Genomic DNA, 23371 nt, shown 5'->3' with positions numbered 1-23371 from the left:
GCACTGTCACAGTAGATCAGAACAAGATTTAACATGCACTGGGCAAACAAAGAGACAAGTTGTAGCACAGGGATTAAAAATTATTCATGAAGGGTGTTTCTATTGATACCACTCAAAGACCAGTTTATTTCCCATAGTAGCTAGCATGTAGACTTTAAAATTAATACCTAAGTCTTAGAAAAATTTCTGTAAATATAATATATCCAAAGTGAAGTCTAGTTTTTTGGCTTGATGATTTGTTCCTTAAGATGTTTATTTTAAAAAGTCAGAGTCCTTCATATGTTATTATATGTTAAAATCAAAAGATTAAATCACCTTGGCCATGGCCTGAGTAGCTCAGTTGGTTAGAGCATAGATCTGATACATTCAAGGTTGAGGGTTCTGTCTCAGGTCAGGGCATACACAGGAATCAACCAATGAGGCCCTGGCTGGTGCAGCTCAGTGGATTGAGCACCAGCCTGAGAACCAAAGGGTTGCTGGTTCGATTCCCAGTCAGGGCACATGCCTGGATTCCAGGCCAGGTCCCCAGTGGGGGAGCACACAAGAAGCAACCACATATTGATATTTCTCTCCCTCTCTCTCCCTTCCCCTCTGTCTAAAAATAAATAAATAAAAAACCTTAAAAAAAAAAGGATCAACCAATGGCACTGGCCAATGTGGCTCAGTTGGCTGGAGCATCATCCCATAAAACCAAAGGGTAGTGAGTTCCATTTCCAGTCAAGCAGGGCAATGTCTGGGTTGAATGTTCAGTCCCTGGTTGGGGAACATAAGAAGCAACCGATCGATATTTCTCTCTCAATTCCATGTCCCCCCCTGCTTCCCTTCTCTCTATAATCAATCAATTAAAAAAAATATATATATATAAAGACTAAATCACCTCTAAAAAGGTACAACAAAAGGACTGAGGTACCACTAATATTTTATTACAGCCCCTTTCCTTGTCTTTTTTAATGAAATGCAAGGGACATCATGTATTTGTTTCATAATTTTATGTATCAGTTGGTATATTTTATGGATACAAGAATTCTTATTTCAGAGAAGAGAAAGATAAGCACCTGGCTGGCATAGCTCAGTGGATTGAGTGCAGGCTGCGAACCAAAGTGTCGCAGGTTCGATTCCCAGTCAGGGTACATGCCTGGCTTGCAGGCCATGACCCCTAGCAACCCCACATTGATGTTTCTCTCTTTCTCCCTCCCTTCCCTCTCTAAAAATAAATAAAAAATAAAATAAAATCTTAAAAAAATTACAGCTTAAAAAAAAAAAAGATAAGCAAAATAGGACAAAAACACCTAAATATTAAATACAGTACTATACTCTTCCAAATACATAAAAAATGGTGCAATAACTCACCACCAGGCAAATGGTGCATTTGATGTCAGTTGTTTTTTGTAAACCTAGTAACATTAAAGCTAATGTTTAAGATTATTTGAGAAGCTTTAAGCACTCATCATAACCTTTAAAAATGCCATCATGAAAAAATCAGCTCTTTTAAATAAGAAAGATAAAAATTAATGGTAGTATTCTTCTATGGCTAAAAAGAGTACCTTAAAACACAGACAATGTAATAAGTTATTTGTGAGTAACACTGAAAGTCCAATAAGGGCATAACTATGCAGGCCCATATGCAATCTCTGTGTGAATTAAAGATACCCCCATGGAAGGTGGAATGATTGGTAAGTGGTGTGAATTCTTTGTGCACATACAACTACAAGCTGCAAGGCTTGGGGAGATGTGTGTGGTCTTGAACACAGGTGTGTGGACTTCTCATTAAATACTTATTTAATGAAATAACTCATTTGTTCATTCAACAAGCATTTGTTGAACCTCTAATATGATGCAGGTAGAAATTTCTTAGGAGTAAAACGAGTCTACCTGTCTTCATGTCATTAAAACCATTAATATGATTCTATGTAAAACAAGAAATATTTAACATAAAACAGAAAATTCTGCAGAATGTAAGAAAGCCAGATGATGGACACTTGCTGCCTGCTTCTGTACAAGGTTCAGAGATAAGTAACAGGAGTACTTCAGCTTACCTCATCTTCATGCCTCTGCTCATTGCCTTCTGCTGTGTTTGAAGGCTCATTCTGAAGCAACTGACCTTGAGAGAGAGCCTCCAAAAATTCTGGATTGTTGGTGGATGATGTGGCTCCACTACTATATGGAATCTCTGGGTGGGTTAGCCTGAAAAATAACAGGCAGAAGTGCAACAGTTCAGTATCAACAGCATCAAACTCTCATTTATCAAGGTTCAAGACAAATTTGCCTGCTAGCAAAAGCATATTAGGCCAGTTCTCGAATTAATTCCCCCACATCAATCTGTGTAAATGTAAACAGTATCTCCACAGCAGTTACAGAGCATTAAATAACGGTTTCAGTGTTTGACTGAATCATATCAGTTCCATGAAGACTACTAAAAACAGCTATAAATTTTTTCCCAAAATATTCTCTCTCCCCTCAGCATACAGACTTCACAATTTAGTTCTGATCATGCAACAAAGTCTGATTTTTATATACTACCTTTCATGTATCTCTAATGTAAAGGGAAAATACTATTAATGGAAAAAGAGAATAGGAATGGGAATTGTAGAAGCAGTTTTCCCCCAGCATAAGAAAGTTCTTGAAGAGTGTAAGAAATGTCTTATGGTACATTCCACAGACTATTCTTTCTAGGATTATGATGTTTATTGGCAACCAGGATCGTTTAAAAATGGTATTTTCAAGTTCAGTAAGTTCATGTATAAATGTTAATGAATTAGATATATTTCTTTTCTGTTCCCACCATTTGTTCTAGATGGTCAGCAAACCAGATCTCACAAGAAGATACACTATCACACATGGATAAAGAAATGAAAGAAAAGACAACACCATGTGGCATGAGTTTGAGGTTTTCTGGGGGAAGGAGTGAGAGAGGTGGAGGAAGATATATAAAAGTAACAGTTATTGTTCTGGAAGAATGTGCATACTTTATAGGGTTATAGGTACATAATTAGTGAAATATGGGTTTACAAAATGTGCCGTAAAGGCATGATAAGAGGCTATGACAAGTTTTATATGTGTGGAGAGGATGTTAATAGAGATTTTACAGAGGAGGTCTTGAAAGATGAATAGGCATTCATCAGGTAAATGATGTCATTACAAGCAGAAAGAACATGATGTAACAGAAGAAAGAGAACCTTATCAGAAAAACTACTGCAACAGACTGAGAGACAAGGTCAGGCAGGATAGAGAATAGGGGATAGAAAGCTAAGAGATAGAACAGAGAGAACTTTAATGACAGAATATAGTGAAGGAAAAAGAAGAGGCAACTGTAATTCTGAGGTTTCCAGATTGTGTGATTATATACTATGAACCTAGGTAACAGTTGCAGAGTGTGTGTGCACATGCATATGTGTAAGAGAGACAGACAGACAAGAAAATGGTAAGTTTGAATCATTTCAGGAATAATTACATGGAGCTGTCCCACAGACAACTGGAAATATGCCCTGAGAGAATGGAAATGAAAATAAGAAATGAGACAGATCTGAGAGGCATCAGCCCATGGAAACAATGGGAATAACTAGACATTTTCCAGAAAGATAGTTAGAAGAAATGTCAGGACAGAACTCTGATGGAACAATATCATTTTAGAATCAAGTGTTAAAAGAGCTGGGAAAGAAAAAAGGGCATTAAGAGACTTAGGACAGAATACTGTTACAGAAGCCAAGTCAGGAAGACTTTTAAGAAGGAGTTATTAACCAAGTACAATGTTGCAGATGTCAAGTAAGAAAAGCTAAAAGTATCTTGTTAAATTGAAGACCTAAAGTTTGCTGGCAATTTTAGGGAGTAGTTTTACATTATGGAAATAACCAGATTACTGTGTACTGAGAAATGAGTGAAAGCACATGCAGACTGTCCTGAAAATGAAAGAAGTTTATACTTTTCTAGCCCTTTCTAGAAAACCTAATAGATGATTGTAAGCAGTAGGTTCCTACATTTTTAAGGTCCTTTGAAAAAGGGTAAGAGAATCTATGAACTCAATGCCAATTATGTTTCTGAAACGAGGAGCCAGAAGAGATCCAGTATGATCCCAGCACCTTTTTTTCCAATAGTTCAATTACTTTGGATGTTTTAGGCTACCTGTTCTCTCACTGTCATTCTCATTACAACTGTGCCATCAATTTTTAAGTTACTAAGTCCTGCACATATTTATTTCAGTAAAATATGAGAACTACATTCCAGAAAGAGTACAAATCCTATCAATCTCTGACTGAAATAGACAGAAATCAGAGGGGAGTGGTCAAAGGCATTAAATGCCTCAGATACGACAAGCTGGATAAAGATTGAAAAAAGAAAGAGAGAGAAAAAAGGTCTCTTTTGCTCCTATGAATAAATTGTCCACGCTCTTAGCTAAAACTAACCCTTCCATTTGTGCCCTGGATCCCACACCTGCTAGCCTGCTCAAAGATGTAGTTTTGGCAATTCTGCCCTCTCTAGCATCACCAATTCTTTCCTTTCTACTGAACTGGCCTTATCAGCACACAGATATGGTATTATTGCTTTTAAAACAACACATACACACCCCACTCTCTTGATACCACTTCATTTTTCTTTTTTCTTTTTATAGGATTGTTTACACTTATTGATTTTGTTTTTGTTGCAAAGAATTATTTATACTTATTGCCTTTAATTTCTCTCCTTTTGTTCTCTCTTAAACCCAACCCAAAACAGACAGTGCTTACAAACACTTGTCAAGGTCACCAGTTACCTCCATGCTATCAGTCATCTTGCCTGATCTTTCAGAATATTTGACCCAGTTGATCTCCTCCCATTGCATTTTACTTGGTTTCCAGGGCCACACACTGGTTTTTCTGCTACCCTTTTAACTACCCCATTTAGTCTTTGCTGACTGTTTCTCTTCAGCCTTACTTCTAAATGTTGGGAGTATCCCAGAGTTCAGGCATTAGAGCTCTTCTTTTCTATCTACAAAGTCATCATTTCTTCAGTGATCTCATCAAGTCTCACACCTTTAAAGTTGTAACAGGGTACAGCCAAGGGTGGGGGCAAAGAGGGATTTGTAATGGGGTCCAGAACTCGATGTCCAGGAAATAATAGGAAAAAATACATATAGGATGTCCTTACCCCCACAAGTCTGAACTTGGGGGATGGGATGCAAGGAGCAGGACCACTGAGAGTGTTTTGCATAGCAACAGTTTTGCAGATAATCTCTAGAATGGTCATTTAACATATCTATAACCTTTAACTGGCTTCATGGATATTTTAAATAGCTGTGGCCATGCTTTGAGCCAGGGGGATGAGAGTGACTTCCACTGAAGATGTAACTGGGGGGGCAGCTCCCCCTGGTTACAGAGCATGCATATGAGCTTGGAGATGAATGGCTTTACACCACAGGGCCACACCTTCCCAGACTTACTATGGCAGCCCAGTAAAGCTGGAGAAATACAGGAATGCTGGCAGCTGTGGCCAATTGTGGAAGGAGTTGGAAATGGTGCAGCAAAGGAAGATTGGCGCTGGGATTTAAACCCGGGGATGGCAGCCATGTGGGGTCTTTTCGGAATCATGTGGCTTGGGCAGAGAAGAGCCACGGACTTCTATTTCTCTTTCTGAGATACAGTACCCCGGACTGGGCAGAGGGGGAAGGAAGGACTGTGCGTTTGTGGGTATTCTAAAGGACTTTGGGATCTCAATAAAGACACTAAGTCATTACTCTTAAGTTTGTGTAACTCTTTAAATAATCCTTTTCCTTTTCACCAATCTCTGGCATTGAGAGATGTCTTTCCCTGGCGGTGGGAAAGGTGAACCTAGTATGGGGTGGGAGGACCCCCAGAGCACAAGGGTGGGTCTATTCGGTAATAGTGTATCATTCACCCCACCCCTGCTCGGGTCTTTTTGTAACAAAGCTAGTATATGTATACTGATGACTCCCAGGTTTCTCTTTCTACTCTAGATCTCCTCTAACTTCTGAACCTGACTATCATTTGCCTATTTGACAACTCTGCACGGACATCTCTTAATTATCACCTCAAGTTTAAAAATCTTCAAAACTGAGCTCCTAAAATTCCATCCCCTACCTCTCCATTTCCCCATCCAAGTTAATTCTACCTCTTTACTCTTTTAGGCCAAAACCCTGGAGTTATCTTTGAGTGCTTTTATTCTCCCTTCTTACATCTGGTCTTTCAGAGAAATCCTGTTTGGTTTACCTTCAAAATATATCTAGAATTCTACACTTTTCACTACCTGCCCCCTGCCACATTCACATTATCTTTGAAACCCACTCCCGTGGGGTTATTGCCCCTGTGACTCCATCAAAAATATTCTTGTCAAAGCCACTAGTGATGCTTTTTTAGTCACCAACTCTCACCTAAATTATTTCAGGAGCCTAACTGGTCTCCTTGCTCCAGCCCCTAGTCCCTTCACTTTATTCTGAACATAATAGTCACATCATATCACAAAATAAGTCAGATCATATCATTCTCCTCAAAATCCTCCAATGCCTTCTCATTTCACTCAGTGTTACAGTTAAAGTGCTTACCTCTAAGATCCTGTAAGATCTAGTATCTTCCTATTCAAACATGGGCCTTACACCAGCAGCACAGCCATTACCTGGCAGCTTATTAAATGTAGAATCTCCTGTCCTAACTCAACTTTCTAACTTAGAACCTACATTTTAATAAGCTCTCTAGGCAATTCATATGTACATTACAGTTTCAGAAGCACTGATGTGGCCCTCAATTACTCCTCTCCCCCTCATATACTCTGCTCTAGCCACACTGCCATCTTAGCTATTTCTAAAAGGTGGGAACACACCTATCTCAGGATTTTAGCACCCATTCCTCCCTCTGCCTAGAATAATGTTCCTCAGATAACTGCAGGCTAGCTATCATACTTCCTTTAGGTCTTCATTCAAGTAAATTTCTTATTAAAGCCTCTCTGGGCCATCTTATTTAACACTGAACCCCAAATCCTACTTTATTTTTTAATCTATAGTTCTTATCAAAACAGTATGTATATATTTTACTTATTTGTCCTATTTTTTTTTTTTTTGTCTGACTACCCTGGTAGGATTTGAGCTTTACAGGGACTGGGATTTACACCTGTTTTGGTCATTGCTTAATATATGGTGCTCAGAACTTAATATATGGTGTCTGGCACATAGTAGACACTCAGAAAACTTTGCACTGAATGAAATCAGCTTAGCACTAGGTGGACTTCAGCTAAGTCATGGAGAAGAAGACTACATAGCAAGGTGAGAGGCAGATATTAATGAGTTAAGAAGAAAATGTGAAGGAAGGAAACAGAATTAAAAAGTGTAGTCTATTTTTAAAGAGCTCTAAAGAATATTAAAATTCATCTTAGGGATTAGCTAACATTTCGATCTGTTATTAAATACACTTCTTTGGCAAAAACTTTTTTTGTACCTACCAATTATGCTTTAGAAAAAATATTTTATTGATTATGCTATTATAGTTGTCCTACTTCCCCTGACCCCCTCTCCTACCCACATCCGCCACCCCCTTCCCAGTTCCAATGTCCATGGGTCATATGTATATGTAAGTTCTTTGGCTTCTCCATTTCCTAACTATTCTTATCATCCCCCTGTCTATTTTGTACCTACCACTTATGCTTCTCATTCCTTGTACCTTTTCCCTCATTCTCCCCTCCCCACTGCTGACCCTCCATGTGATCTCTATTTCTGTGATTTTGTTCTTGTTCTAGTTGTTTGCTTAGTTTGTTTTTTTTTTCCCTAGGTTCAGTTGTTGATAGTGATGAGTTTCTTGTCATTTTACTGTTCATATTTTTGATCTTCTTCTTGTTCTTAGATAAGTCCCTTTAACATTTCATAAAATAAGGGCTTGGTGATGATGAACTCCTTTAACTTGACCTTATCTGGGAAGCACTTTATCTGCCTTTCCATTCTAAATGAAAGCTTTGCTGGATACAGCAATCTTGGATGTAGGTCCTTGCCTTTCATGACTTGGAATACTTCTTTCCAGCCCCTTCTGGTCTGTAAGCTTTCTTTTGAGAAATCAGTCGAGAGTTTTATGAGAACTCCTTTGTAGGTATCTGTCTCCTTATCTCTTGCTGCTTTTAAGATTGTCTCCTTATCTTCAATCTTGAGTAATATATTATGATGTGCCTTGGTGTGTTTCTCCTTGTATCCAACTTCTTTGGGACTTTCTGAGTTTCCTGGGCTCCCTGGAAGTCTATTTCCTTTGCCAGGTTGGGGAAATTCTCCTGCATTATTTTTTAAAATGAGTTTTCAATTTGTTGTTCTTCCTCTTCTCCTTCTGGCACCTCTATGATTCAGATGTTGGAATGCTTAAAGGTGTCCTGAAGGTTCCTAAGCCTCTCCTTATTTATTTATTTTTTTTTGTTAGATTTTATTTATTTATTTTGAGGGAGGGAAGGGAGTGGGGGAGAGAGAGAGAGAGACATCAATGTGCGGTTGCTGGGGGTTATGGCCTGCAACCCAGGAATGTACCCTGGCTGGGAATCGAACCTGGGACACTGGTTCCCAGCCCGCGCTCAATCCACTGAGCTACGCCAGCCAGGGTCCTTATTTTTTTTGAATTCTTGTTTCTCCATTCTGTTTTGGTTGAAATGGTCCTTTCTTCCTTCTGGTCTAAATTGTTGATTTGAGTCCTGGTTTCCCTCCCTTCACTGTTGGTTCCCTGTATATTTTTCTTTATTTTACTTTTCACATCCTTCACTTTTTCTTGTATTTTGCGACCATACTCAACCATTTCTGTGAGCATCCTGATTACCAGTGTTTTGAACTCTGCATCTGATAAATTGGTTATCTCTTCATCCCTTAGTTCTGTTTTTGGAGTTTTGATCTGTTCTTTCATTTGGCCCTTATTTGTCTTGGTGCAGCTGTTACATTATAAGGGGTGGAGCCTTAGATATTTGTCAGGGTGGGACAACCCACGTTGCTGCACTGTGGTGCAGTCTCAATGAATATTTCTTTTTTAACTCCTTGGTTGTTGGATTTCCATACAGTTCAATTTTCTGGCAGTTCTGGTTATTTTTGTTTTTTAATTTGTTGTTGTCCTTCTTTTTGCTGTGTGAGTAGGCAAAGTGTATCTACCCACACTTCTAACAAATAACTTCTAAACACAAAAGATAAAAGTTCAAGTGTAACATATTTTCATGGGAAGAAGAGCTATTCCTAATAGCCCTTTTTTATATGCCTTCATTTTATCTGTCCAAAATAGAAAAGAAAGGAGACAGGAGAAGAAAAAGAAACAGACAGAAGTGAGCTGAAGCTTTTAAGCATATTGAAGAAAGAACCTTATTTAAAAAAATCTGATCTTCAAAAAAAAAAATATAACCTTTGGGGGAAAAACTGTTTTAGTATGTGTGGCAATTCAAACAGAAAATACATTTGATTTCCAGAACAAGCCCTGTGGTAGGTATTTCCTTAAGGCAGCTATGTAATCCTCATAACCTTAAGTAGCTGATGTTTGCTAGAGGACTACAAGAGAGAGCTGAATGCAGATTACGAAGCAGTTTACAATGGCTCTCATTCTCTTTACAAAATGCAACAACCTGCCTTCTGTTCTTATGATATAAAACTGCCTCTTCAGCACCTATACTTTCTCAGAAGCTCTGTTTTGAAGCCCAGGCAGAGGCCCAGTGTCCTCTGGTTGCTTACCCAGTTGTAGCCAAATCACTACTCTCCTTGGAGCCATCTTCATCTGCAAAAAGGGGAGGCAGTGTGGAACTAGTCATCAAAGTTTCCATCTCTCTAAAAGGAAGAGGGAATAAAAGTTAATTAGTGGCTTAATCACTTCAAGTTCAAGCTCCACTAATTAAAGAGCCAGCCTTCCTTAACTTTATCACGTCAGCAGCAGAATAGAAACTGACCTGAATATTTATTTTCTTGACTTGGACACATGAATTTAAACTCTATGGTTAAAGAATGGGGTTTCAACCCTGATCTTAATCAACTGGACAAACTAAAAATAGTTAAGAATTTTTTTACAACTGAGACATAGTATGGACAATTCCTTTTTTGTTTATTCAGAATATCTTCAAAAGTATTCTTCATTTCCTGTAAAAAGTGTTAAGCAGCATTGCAAACCTGAGCAAGTTATTCAATCTCTTTAAGATACAATCTCACTTTCTGAGACAAAATTGCTGACTTACCCACAGGGTATTGAGAAGGAGTAAACTGAAATGGCTTCATCAACAGATAAAGGCTAAGATGGTAAGTGCTTTGAGTATTATTATATAAATAACAGTACTATTATTATAGCATTACCAGTTCTCAGTCCCAGATTAATTATCCTTAGATTAAATGGCGACAAACTAAGCCCTCTAAAAGGAAATGATGCAAAGGAAGTGGAGGATGGAAGGCATACTGATATGGTTTAGAAAGAAAGAAACCACACTTTCAAGCCAGAAAATGCTTTACATCACTATGATGACCAAGAGCAGAAACAGATGCACTTACATACAGGAAACCAAGCTAAATTAAAGAAAACAAATAAATCACTAGACTTTCAGGTTATCAGACTGAAAGGATAAAAGGACAAAGTGATAAAGAGAGTAATTTCATTTAGCATATACCACTATACGAAAGGTGTTTTCCCTTCAATGCTTACCACCCAGGGCTCTACCTCATATTGCTAAAAGCAGCAGCCTTCCATTCATCAAGAAAGTGATATTTAAACAAAACACTCAAATGTGACCCCATACATCAACCACTTAAGTGGAACTACAAACCGCTCGTGACATAAAGTGCTGCATTAACTGGGAAAACTGAGAAGCAAATTAGATCACTCAGGAGCTCCCCCCGCCATTATAGCAGGTGCTGCCGCCAAGGACACCTAGTGAACTCAACAATGAAAAGGAAAGCACATAGAAATTCCAGTCAAGATGGAGGCCTAGGCAGACATGGCTCTACTCTTCGCACAACCACATCAAAATTACAACTAAAATATAGAACAATCGTCACTCAGGAAGGAACATCAGAAATCGAGTTGAATGGAAGTCTGACAAGTGTTGAATTAAAGAACTCACATCCATCAAGACTGGTAGGAGGGGTGCAGACACGGACGTGCTGGTACCCACCCATGTGGATAAAAATTCTGGAGGAATATCTCAAGAGTGACAAATCCCAGACCCACTCCAGGATTCTAGTGCCAGGAAAATAAGTGCCCACAACTTCTGGCTGCAAAAACCAGCTGGGATAGAGTTGGTGGAAGAAACCTCTGGAGCCCCACATAGTTCCTCTTAAAGAACCCCCACACAGGCTCATCTACTCAGACTCACTCCCTTTGAGCTCCAGCACTGGGGTTGCAGCTTGAAAGGCACCAGTGGTATACAGGGAGAAACTGAAGTGTCTGGCATCAAGGTGAGCAGAGGCCACTGTCTCTTTGCTAAACCCTCTCCCCACAGAGCTGGCAAGCTGGTGCCATATCTGAGACTCCATCAACCTGGCTAACAGTGTTTGACCCGCCTTGGAGATCCCTAGAGGCTCTGCCCTATACAAGCTGCTTTTCTGTAAGAATTGCTGGTCGTGGCTCCTAAATGCTATCAAACAAGCAACAGCTGGCTTCAGTGGGCCCTAGCTGCAGCCAGATTAGATTCACAGCTTGGCTTTGCCTGGGAATCTGCAACCCCAGCACAAGCAGCAGCCATCTCAGATTGCTCTACAGCTCAGGCGGGGTGCCTGGGGCTAAACGCACCCGGGGGCTGACCTTGGTCTGCACCACCAGGGCACCCAGTGGTCAGCTCCCGACCACGTCAGAGCCCCACCACCCTGGCCCTGCACAGCTGATCCTCTACTGACAGTGGAGGCTGGTGGTAAGTGGTTACAGTCAGTCCTTGCAGCTGACTGGCCTGGGTAAATCCGTCCCAATGACCTGCCAATAGCAACCAAGTCTCAACTACAAGAGGGTGTACTCAGCCCACATGAAGGGCGCACCTCGAGTTCCCAGTTTGGGTGATGGGGGAGGCTGTACTGCTGGATCCTACAGGACACCTACTACCTTGGGTCATACTACCAAGACATGGAGTCAAAGCAACTCTACCTAATACACAGAAACAAACACACGGAGGCTTCCAAAATGAGGAGACAAACAAACATAGCCCAAATGAAAGAACAGATCAAAACTCCAGAACAAGAGCTAAACAAAAGTGGAGATAAACAATCTATGAGATGCAGAGTTCAAAACGCTGTTTACAAGGATGCTCAATGAACTTAATGAGGACCTCAACAGCATAAAAAAGATCCAGTCAGAGATGAAGGATTCACTAATTGAAATAAAGAACAAGTTACAGGGAAACAACAGTAGAGTGGATGAAGCCGAGAATCAAATCAATGATATGGAACATAAGGAAGCCAAAAATAACCACGCAGCACAACAAGAAGAAACAAAGAATCCAAAAATATGACGATAGTATAAACAGCCTCTGGGGTAGCTTCAAGAGATCCAACATTCACATCATAGGGGTGCCAGGAGGAGAAGAGATAGAGTGAGAAATTGGAAATCTGCATGAAAAAATAGAGAAAACTTCCATAATTTGGTGAAGCAAACAGACATGCAAGTCCAGGAAGCATATAGAGTCCCAATTATAATGGAAGCAAAGAAGCCCACTCCCAGACACATCATAATTTAAAGGGCAAAGTTTAAAGATAAAGAGAGACTCTTAAAAGCTCAAGAGGAAAGAAGTTAAGTTAGAAGGTTGCCCCATGGGAGTGGGGAGGAGGAGGATGGGTGAAGAGAGGGGAGGATTAAAAACTACAAATCGGTAGTTACAGAGCGGCCATGGGGATATAAAATACAGTATAGGAAATGGAGTAGCCAAAGAACTTATACACATGACCCATGGACATGAACAATGGTGGGTGGCCTGCCTGAGGGAGTGGCGACACTGGGTGGAAAGGGGCAAAGGGGGAAAATCGTAATAGCATAATCAATAAAATATAATTTTTTTAAAAAGAGAAAGCCCAGCAGTTCATGCAGAGATAAGATTCATCCCACTGAGGTGGAAATGAGGAAGAAAATACAGATGACACTGACACTATATTCTAAGTAGTCAATAGAATAATTACTTCAAAACTGAGCATTTATTTCTTATTCTCATTTTCTCATTTTTTACTTCTAAGTTCCATAAATACCTTAATGTGAAAAAATACATCTGTTTATCTACTGTCCATTAGGGGCAAGCATGGGAGTCATGGAGAGGATCTTCTCTTCAACCACAGGGTGAACAGTTTCCTCCATGTGCATGGATGTTTGCTAACCCTCTTCAATTCCTTTAAGATAGGGAGTATTTATAGGGGGTTCTAACATTCTAGATGTTTTCCGGAATAATCCTGACACAAGTGTCCTTAATGGCATACAGTTGAACTTTATACCAAAAGCAAATATTCAGCTAGCCAGGTATATACCCCCAAACTTTAATGAGACTCATTTTACTGGCTTCTTTCTAAAAATCTCCCTAGACATAAATGAAGTTTCAAGACCTCAAGATTCAGCATCTGAAGCTTGTAGAGTCCCTCTCACACCTCAAAAGAAGCTGAGTTATCTGGCAGGGGACAGATGAAATGTCTTTTTGTTCACTATGACAGCACAACCTTCTTCAAATATCTAGTTACCATATTTCTGAAATATGGGGAGGCAGCTGGACTATAAAACCTTAACATCTAAACAGATCATATAAACAAAGGAAGTTCAAAGAACACACATTTCTTCCTTTTTCTTTTTTTAATCTTAAGTTTTACTCAATCCATATGGCTTCAGATGTGTTTTTTTCTAGTGTTATTTAGTAGTCAGGTCTCTAAACAATGAGTAATAAAGTAGGTGGAAGGTTAGTGGCCAAGATTAACAAAAGAAGGAAATGAGGAAATGGTCCAATGAAACCCAAAGGCCTCTCAACTAGTCTAATAAGTTGGAAAATAAAATGATTCCCAAAAATATGACTGGAATCCTGTGAGACTGCTTTCATATGGTCCTTGAAGGGGTGGTTCAAACTGAATCATGGCTTCATGACTGCTAAGCCACTGATTGCCAAAACCCCTTTAGTGCATCTGTGTCTGATAATGTCCCAGTACAGAGGTCACAATGAAATTTGAAATTTTATGCAAAGTACTTATGAAATGTAATGAATGATGCTCTGCAAGTGGAAAGAGGAGAAATATATACAAAGGCAAGCCAATATACAAGTTTAATTCTCCACTGGTGTTTACAAAGACAGGTATATCATGCACCTGGAAGGCTGGAAAAATAGTATTACCTTGGGACTTACACTTTGATCCTAAAAATTGTAGTAAGAATTATATTAAGCACAGAAGATGTATATTTGCCAATCAATAAATTCTCTCCCTGTAGTAATATAGGGAGCCAAATCATAATCAAAACATTGCTTTGGTAAATATAGGGCCAGAAGAAAGAAAGTTAGGTAGAGCTTAAGAAATATTCCTCAACTAAAATTGTTCCAGTACCCTTTCCTGACAAAAGGAATGATCTTAACAAGGAGACTATGTTATTCCCAATGTTGGACAGTGCTGAAAGCGTAATTTGTATTTCTGTTTTTAGGGGTTGGCTCTTTTCATGAGCCCTTTCCTTACTTTACATGTTAATCTCACTTCATTACGTCATCTCACTTAAAGATGCACTATATTCTCTCCCCAATCATACATCTCAGAGTTGAGAAGTGGAATTCTACCCTCATTTTCCATGTTACAGCCCTTATGCAAAACTCCCAATTTCTTTACATGTCACTTGGCTATACAAAACTCAAATTCAAAAATATCTGACCACTACCTTTTATTTCAGCTTTCTCAATTACTTCTACTACAACTGACCTGTAACTACACAAACCTCTATTCATTGACCATTGACTTCCCTTTCTCTGTCCAGCTTATGTTCCATGCCTACATTCAGATCTTTTGTTAACACTCTCAATCCTTAGCACTACTGTCCTTCTGCACTGCAGATGTAGGCCAACTCTTGAGTTTTAGGTCAAGATGGTTTTGGAGAAAAATTACAAAACAAAGGGTGCTACTATAAATTTATGATATCCAACCACAACAGGGCCCTTGATGCTTTCTGCAGTTATTCTACATGTTCTTAGGATATTTCCCAGCAGTCACATCAGCTCTGTCAGACTTTTCCAAATAACTGAAACCCAACTCATCCAGACTCTCCCACTTAACTCCATCTCTTCATACTCCCCAGACTCACACCAAATGCCACCCTAAATTGTTATTTATTTATTTATTTATTTGAATCCTCACCAAAGCATATGTTTATTGATTTTAGAGGGGGGAAAGAAGAGAAACATCAATGATCGATCTGTTGCCTCCTGTTTGCACTCACTGGGGTCAAACTGCAACATAGGTATGCACCCTGATTGGGAATTGAACCTACAACCTTTTGGCATATAGGACGATGCTCCAACTGAAGACACCTGGTCAGGGCAAATTGCTTTATTTTTTAAAACATAATTCACATATCATAAAATTCACCCCTTTAAAGTGCACAATTCAGTAGCTTTCATATATTTAAAAGGTTGTACAGCCAACATTGTAATTGATTTTAAACATTTTCATCACCCCAAAAAGAAATTCAGTACCCATTAGCAGTCACTCCCCATTCACTCTTTCCACTAGACCTAGGTAACCACTAACTAGCTTTCTGTCTTAGTAAACATACTTTTTCTGGACATTTCATATAAATGTGATCATATCCTATGTAGTCTTTTGTGTCTGGTTTCTTTCAATTACCACAAAGTTTTCAAGGTTCATCACACTGTAGTATCAGGGTTTCATTTCTTTCTTCTTCTTCTTTTTTTTTTTTGGTGGGTTGTTTCTTCCCAATGAAAACAGCCATTCTGTGCTCAGTTTCCAGAATAACCAACAGATCACAGGAAGTTAGTCCTTTGGGTCTCTGCTCGAAATCATTTCTTTTTATGAGTGAAAAATAGTTCCATCCTGTGCCTATACCATTTTTGTTTATTCATTTAGCTGATAAACTTGGGTTGTTTTCCACTTTTAGGATTTTTTAAAAAATAATGCTGCTTATGGGCATTTGTGTACAAGTTTGCATGTAGATGTTTTCTATTCTCTTGCGCAAATACCTAGGAAAGGAATTGTTAGGTTATATGGTAACTGCATGTTTTTTATCATTTTGAGGAATGCCAAACTGTTTTCTAAAGTACCGACAACATTTTAATTCCCTTTAGCAATAGTATGAGAGATCCAAATTTTCCACATCCTTACTACACTTTTTAGGAGTGCTAGGGAGAAATCAGCTCCACCCCCCTTGAGCCATTCTGTCCAACCTAAAGCAGGGAATATCTGAGAAGAGAAGCGCTCTTGAAGTTCACAGTCCATGGGCACAGGCTCACCAAAAGACTGAGACCTAATCATAGGACTACTGAATGATTCTCCTTCCTCCACACTTTACCATTACATCACTAAAGCCCTAGGTAGTACTTCTCCTTTCACCCAACCCAGTACATCATGTCAACTTTTCAACAAAAATTACAAGGCATGCTAAAAGACAAAAAACACAGTTTGAAGAGACTGAACAGGCATCAGAAACAGAATAAGAGTAAGATATGGCATGAATGTTAATATTATCAGACCAGAATTTTAAAAAATTGTGAAATATGTTAAGATAATGGAAAAAGTAGACAATGTACAGGAACAGATAAATAATGTAAGCAGAAATATGGAAATTCTAAAAACGAGTCGAAAGCAAATGCTGGAGATCAAAAACACTGTAATAAAAAACAAATGCTTTTAATAGGCTCATTAGTAAACTGGATATGCTGGAGGAAAAACTCTCTAAGCTTGAGAATACAACAAAAGAAATCTCTAAAAAGTGAAAACCAAAGGAAAAAAAAGACTGAAGAAGAAATGCCACATTTACTCCCAAACTGTGGAACATCCATGAAGAAGGTAACTAAGGTACATGTAATGAGAATACCAGAAGGAGTGGAAAGAGATAAAAGCAGTATTTGAAGTAATAATGACTGAGAATATACCCAAAACCCCCCAAAAGCCCCATCAAAAACCAAAACTGCACATAAGAACATCATATTCAAACTGAAGAAAATCAAAGATAAAGAAAAAAAATACTGAAAGAAGCCAGACCAAAGAAATACCTTACTTATACAGGAGTAAACATGAGAAACATATCTGACATCTCTTCAGAAACCATGTGGACAAAAAGAGAGTGGAGTGAAACATTTAAAGTGTTCAGAGAAAAAACCTAATAAGCTTAATTTCTGTACCTTGTAAAATTATCTTACAAAATTGAGGGGGAAATAAAGATTTCCTCAGACAAACAAACAAATATTGAGAAAACTTATTTCCAGTACACCTAACTTTGCAATAAGTATTAAAAAGTTCTTCAAAGGAGTCCTGGCTAGTATAGCTTAGTGGATTGAGTACGGGCCTGTGAACCTAAGTGTCACTGGTTTGATTCCCAGTCAGGGCACATGCCTGGGTTGCAGGCCAGGTCCCCAGTTGGGGGACACACACAAGAGGCAACCACACATTGATGTTTCTCTCCCTCTCTTTCTCCTTCTCTTTCCCTCTCTCTGAAAAATAAATAAATAAATTCTTAAAAAAAAGTTCTTCAAAAAGAAGAAAAATGATATAGATTGGAAACTTGGATCTACATAAAATGAAGGAAGAGCATTAGAGCATGAAAAGTGAATGTAAAATAAAACCTTTTTTCTTATTCATAATTGATCTAACAAAGTCTGTATGAATAGCAACAATGTATTTGATTATGTATACTTATACACAGGAGTTTAGTGTAAGTGAAAAGAATGGCAGCAATGACAAGGGATGAGAGGGAGGAATTAGGAATATTTTGCTAATATAAAGCACTTGAACGATCCATTAAGCAGTGTAGTGTTATGTGAAAGTGGATATGAATTTGTTGTAAATATAATATTGTAAACTCTAGGGCAGCAAGTCACTAAAAAAAGTAAAAAAAAATACTGCTATGCTAAGTAAGAGAGGAAAGAAAATGGAATTAGAAAGCCACATTTCTATAAGAAATCCACATTAAATATAAAGAAACATAGATTAAAAGTAAAGGAATGGATAGACAATAATATAACAACAACTGAAAGAAAGAGAGAGTGGCTATATTAATTTCAGAAAGAGCAAACTTCAGGGCAAGAAAGTTATCTGAGATAAAGAGGGCTATTACATAATGACAGATCAAAACACCAAAAAGACATGACAATCCTTTATGTGTATGTGCCTAACAACAGAGTGTCTAAATATGTGAGGCAAAAACATAGAAATAGAAAAAAACTGATAAAACTACTATTACAGTTGGAGACTTGACCACCCCTCTATGAGAAATGAACAGATTCAGAAGGTGGACAATTAATGAGCACGTGGTTAAACTCAATAGCAGCATAAAGCAACTGGATATAATTGACATCAGTAGGACTATATCATCCAACAGCAGATTACACATTTTCCCCAAGTTCCCATGGAACATCACCAAGATAGATCAATTTCTGGGCCATAAAACATGCCTTAACAAATTTAAAAGAATAGAAATCATTCAATGTCTGCTTTCAGACCACAGTGAAATTAAACTAGAAATAGGTAACACAGAGGAGGCTGGAAAATCCCAAAATACTTACAGATTAAATAATACCCTCCTTCCCTCCCTTCCTTCATTTATTTACATTGTTTATTCTATTACAGTTGTCCCAATTTTTTCTTTTGCTCCTGTCCACCAGCCCACCCCTCTTGCTCACAGTCAATCCCCTCTCTGTTGTTCATGTCCATGAGTCATTCATACATGTCCTATGACTAGTCCTATCTCCTTCCCTTCCACCATTCTACCCCACCCACCTCCCCTCCTATCGCTATCAGTCTGTTCCATGTTTCTGGTTCTATTTTTCAAGGTAGTTTATTTTTTCCCATCAGATTCCAGTTATAAGAGAGGTTGCACGGTATTTATCTTTTGCTGACTTCACTTAGCATTAGTAGTCTCCAGTTCCATCCATGCTGTTGGAAAAGATAGGACTTCCTTCTTTCTACTGTGTAGTATTCTGCTGTATAAACATACCAGTTTTTTAATCCACTCATTTACTGATGGGCACTTGGGCTGCTTCCAACATGTAGCTATCGTAAAGAGTGTGCTAGGAACATTGGGGTGCATAAGTTCTTTTAAATTGGTGTTTCAAGATTGTTGGGGTATATTACCAGCAGTGGAACTGCTGGGTTATAAGGCAGTTCCATTTTTAGTTTTTTGGAAATTCCATATTGTCTTCCACAGTGGCTGCACCAGTCTGCGTTCCCACCAACAGTGCACTAGGGTCCCCTTTTCTCCACATCCTTTCCAGCACTTGTTGTTTGTTAACAATATAATTTTAAAATAATACATGAGTCAGAGAAGAAATCAAGAAAAATTAAAGGATATCTTGAACTAAAAAAAATTAAAATACAACTTGGGAAAATTTGTGGGATACAGTAAAAGCAGTGGTTAAAGGTAAATTTATAGCACTGAATAAATATATTAGAAAAAGAAGAAAAATCTACAATCAATAATCTAAGCTTCCACATTAGGAAACTAGTAAATTAAACCCAAAGTAAGCAGAAGCTAAAACATAAAAACTAGAGCAGAGATTTAAAGTAGAATATCAACAAAATGAAATGTTGGTTCCTTGAAAATATCAATAAAATAGGTAAGTTTCTAGCCAGTCTAAAAATAAAAAGGACAGAAATGAAAGAGGAGATATCACTACAGATCTCCTGGACACTAAAAAGATAACAAAGGAATATTTTGAACAACTCTTGGCTACAAATTTGATAATAAAATAACTCAATTCTTTGAAATATACAATTTGCCATATTTTACACAAGAAACAGACAATTTTAATAACCTTCCCAAAAAGAAAGCATCAATGCAAGAAAGCATTCCTGGTAAAATATGTAAGGAAGCAATTATACCAATCTTTTACATTTGCTTCCTGAGAACAGAAGCAAAGAGAATGCTTCCTAATTCATTCTATGAAGTTAGCATTACCCTAAGACCAAAACAAGGCAAAGACATCACAAAAGAAAACTAGAGACTAATATCTCTCGTGAACATAGGTGTAAAAATCCTCAAAAAAACACCACTATTAGCAAATTGAATTCAACAATGTATAAAAAGAATTATACATCATGACCCAGTTAGATTTATTCCAGATAGGCAGGGCTGGTTCAAAGTAGAAAATTAACAGAATCCATCATATCAACAGGATAAAGAAGAATCACATAAGCACATCAATAGAGACAGCAGAAGCTTTTGGCAAAACCCAACATCCATATACAATAAAAACTCTCAGCAAACTTGGAACAGAGGAAAACTTTTTTCAAGTTTATGAACACCTACAAAAATTTTACAGCTAATATGCTTCACGGTAACTCAAAGCTTCCCAAGATCAGAAGAAGGCAAGGATGTCCTCTCTTATCACTGCTTTTCAAAATCATAGTGGGAGTCCTAACTAATGAAAAAAGACCGAAAAAAAAAAAGGGAAATAAAAGGGATGCAGATTAAGAAGCAAGAAGCGAAATTCTCTTTGTTTAAGGGTAATGTGATTGTAGAAAATCCAAAAGATTGACAAAATTAAAAAAAAAAAAGCCCTACTGAACAAACAAACCAAACAAAAAACCCTCCTGAAACTTCTGAGTATAGCAAGGTTGTAGGATAGAAAGTTTAAATATAAAAATCATTTGCTTTCCTATATATCAGCAATGAACAAGTGGAATTTGAAATTGTATTAGCACTCCCCAAAATAAAATACTTCAGTATAAATCTAACAAAATATTTATAAAATCTACATAAGAAAAACTACACAACTGTGGTGAAGGGCATCAAAGGAAGAAGTGATTAAGTGGACAATTTCCCAAGTTCATGAATAGAAAGAGTCAATATTGTCAAAATGTCAGTTCTAAGCTTCATCTGTAGATTCAACTCAATCCCAATAAAAATCTCAGCAAGTTATTTTGTGGCTATCAATAAATTGATTGTAAAGTTTATATGCAGAGGCAAAAGACCCAGAATAGCCAACTGAATATTTGAGGAGAAAAACACAATTGAAAGACTGACACTCCCAAGGCTTTCTGTTTAGTTACAATAATCAAAACAGTGTGATACTGGTGGGGGAAAAAAAAAAAAGACAAGTAGATCAATGGAACAGAATACAGAGCTCAGAAATAAACCCATATAAATGTAATCAACTGATCTCTGACAAGGAGCAAAGGTAATACAATGAAGTAAAGATAGTCTCTTCAACAAATGGTTCTGGATCTGAACACCCACATGAAAAAACAAAACAAAGCAGGCTCTATACATAGCCTTATACTCTTCATATAAATTGACTCAAAATGGCTCATAAAACTAAATGTAAAATGTAAAACTAAAATTCCTAGAAGATAACATCGGAGAAAATCTACACTATCTTGGATATGGTGATGACTTTTTAAGATGTAACACCAAAAGCATGGTCCATGAAAAAAAGAATTGATTAGTTGGACTTCATTAAAATGAAAACATTTGCTCTGTGAAAGTCAATGTCAAGAGAATGAGAAAATGTATCTGAAGAAAAAATTGTTATATATTTGCAAAAGATGTATTTGATGAAAAAACCCTGCTATCCAAAATATACAAAGAATTATTAAAACTCAACAATAAGAAAATGAATAACCCAATTAAAAAAAAAAGAGTAAAAGACCTTAACAGAGTCCTCACCAAAGAAGATATACAGATTATAAGTAAGCATATGAAATGATATTCAATATCATGTGCCATTAGTGAACGGGAAACGTTTTAAAACAAGATACCACTTCACAGCTATTAGAATGGATAAAATTCCAAAACACCGGTAACACCAAATGCCGGTGTGGATGTGGAACAACAGGAACTCTTCAATTCATTTCTGGGGAAAATGAATGCAAAATAGCATAGCCACTATGTAAGACTGTCTGGTAGTTTCTTATGCAACTACTCACTTTCTTTTTTTGGAGGGGGTGGTACCAAATTACTTTATTTGAAGAAATGGTACAAATGAAAGACATAAGTGTTTGATTGGTACAAGTTATAGAAAAGGTAAAGGTAATTCCAACATGCAGACACTGCTTTGGTGACCAGGGAAGTCACTCCTGTGATGGCTGGGAAGGCAGTCTAAGGCTTAGCTGTCTGCACTGTCTCCCAGAGTGTGCTTGTCAAAGAGATACTCTGCCATGCTAGATCCAGGGGCCCCCAACCTGCACAAGTTGGTTATGTGGTCACCCAACTCTTTGATAGACTTCACCTGCTCATCCAGGTAGTGAGTCGCAATGAAGTCACACAGATGAGGATGATTTTTTTCAGTGGCCAGTTTGTACAAGTCCAGTAGTGCCCGATTCACACTTTTTTCCCAAGTATAATGCACACTCCATTGCAGTCAGCCCATTGTCCCAGTCTTCGTGTTCTGGTTTTCAGATCTTCCTGGAGGAAGATCTGGCCACCTGGTGGGTTCTGCAGTTTCATCTGTTTCTCAGCATGTTCCCTCTCCTCATGAGAATTGGTGAAGAAAATACTTGGCAAAATTCTTCAAAGCTACATCATCATGGTCAAAGTAGTAAGACATGGACAGGTAGATATAGGAAGCGTAGAGCTACAGGTTGATCTGGCGGTTGACGGTGGCCTCCCAGTTCTAGTGGTAGTTCTGACACACCTGCAAGATGGACGTGGTCATGATGGTGGCTGAGGACAGGCGGCTTCGAGGTGCTGGAGAGGTGGTGGGGACCTTGGGGTGGTCTGAGGGTGCTGTGAGGAGGTGGCAGAAGGATGGATCTGGGCAGCTGGATGGGATGGGGGGTGGGTTGAGTGCCAGGTCTGTTCAAGCACTGTTGAAGCAGGAAACCATGGTGACTCTAGGCAAAGACTCTAAAACTACTCACTTTCTTACCATCAACTGCATTTCTTGGTATTTACCCAAATGAGTTAAAAACTTACGTCCACATAGAAACCTATACATGATGTCTGTTGTAGCTTTATTGATGTTGAAATTTGGACACAACCAAGATATCCTTCAATAGAGAAGTGGATAAACAAACTGAGGTATGTACAGATAATGGAACATTACTCAGTGCTAGAAGAAAATGAGTTATCAGGCCACGAAAAGACACGAAGGAACCTTAAATGCATATTACTAAATGAATGGAACCAATCTGAAAAGTCTACAAACTCTATGATTCCAACCTGGATAAGGTAAAACTATGGGGATATTAAAAAGATGAGCAGTTGCCAGTGGTTTGAGAGAAGGTAGGGGTGAACAGGCAGAACAAAAAGGATTCATAGGGCAGTGAAACTATTCTGAAAGATACTAGAATGGTAAATACATG

General features: G+C 38.2%; 1 protein-coding gene across 4 annotated transcripts in view; it reads right to left on the bottom strand.

The window, feature by feature from the left end:
* The window catches only part of HMG20A (high mobility group 20A), a 99548-nt gene that overhangs the window by 44359 nt on the left and 31818 nt on the right, over nucleotides 1-23371 (bottom strand). For 3 of the 4 annotated variants that reach the window (XR_004903574.1, XM_028503549.2, XM_036027586.1), the window contains exons 2-3: nucleotides 9656-9748; nucleotides 2037-2184 (exon numbers count right to left, since the gene is read on the bottom strand). Coding sequence is in view for 3 of the 4 variants with exons in the window: in XM_028503549.2 (XP_028359350.1) it covers nucleotides 2037-2184; nucleotides 9656-9744 (237 nt within the window). In the remaining variant the exon portion in view is untranslated. Of the gene's footprint in view, nucleotides 1-2036; nucleotides 2185-9655; nucleotides 9749-10264; nucleotides 10270-10519; nucleotides 10534-23371 lie in introns of those variants that run through there. The other variant, XM_036027584.1, reaches the window with a different exon arrangement.

The sequence above is a fragment of the Phyllostomus discolor genome, chromosome 1 (assembly GCF_004126475.2).
Source record: "Phyllostomus discolor isolate MPI-MPIP mPhyDis1 chromosome 1, mPhyDis1.pri.v3, whole genome shotgun sequence".
NCBI lineage: Eukaryota > Metazoa > Chordata > Mammalia > Chiroptera > Phyllostomidae > Phyllostomus > Phyllostomus discolor.
This window is presented reverse-complemented; position numbering and strand designations above follow the sequence as displayed.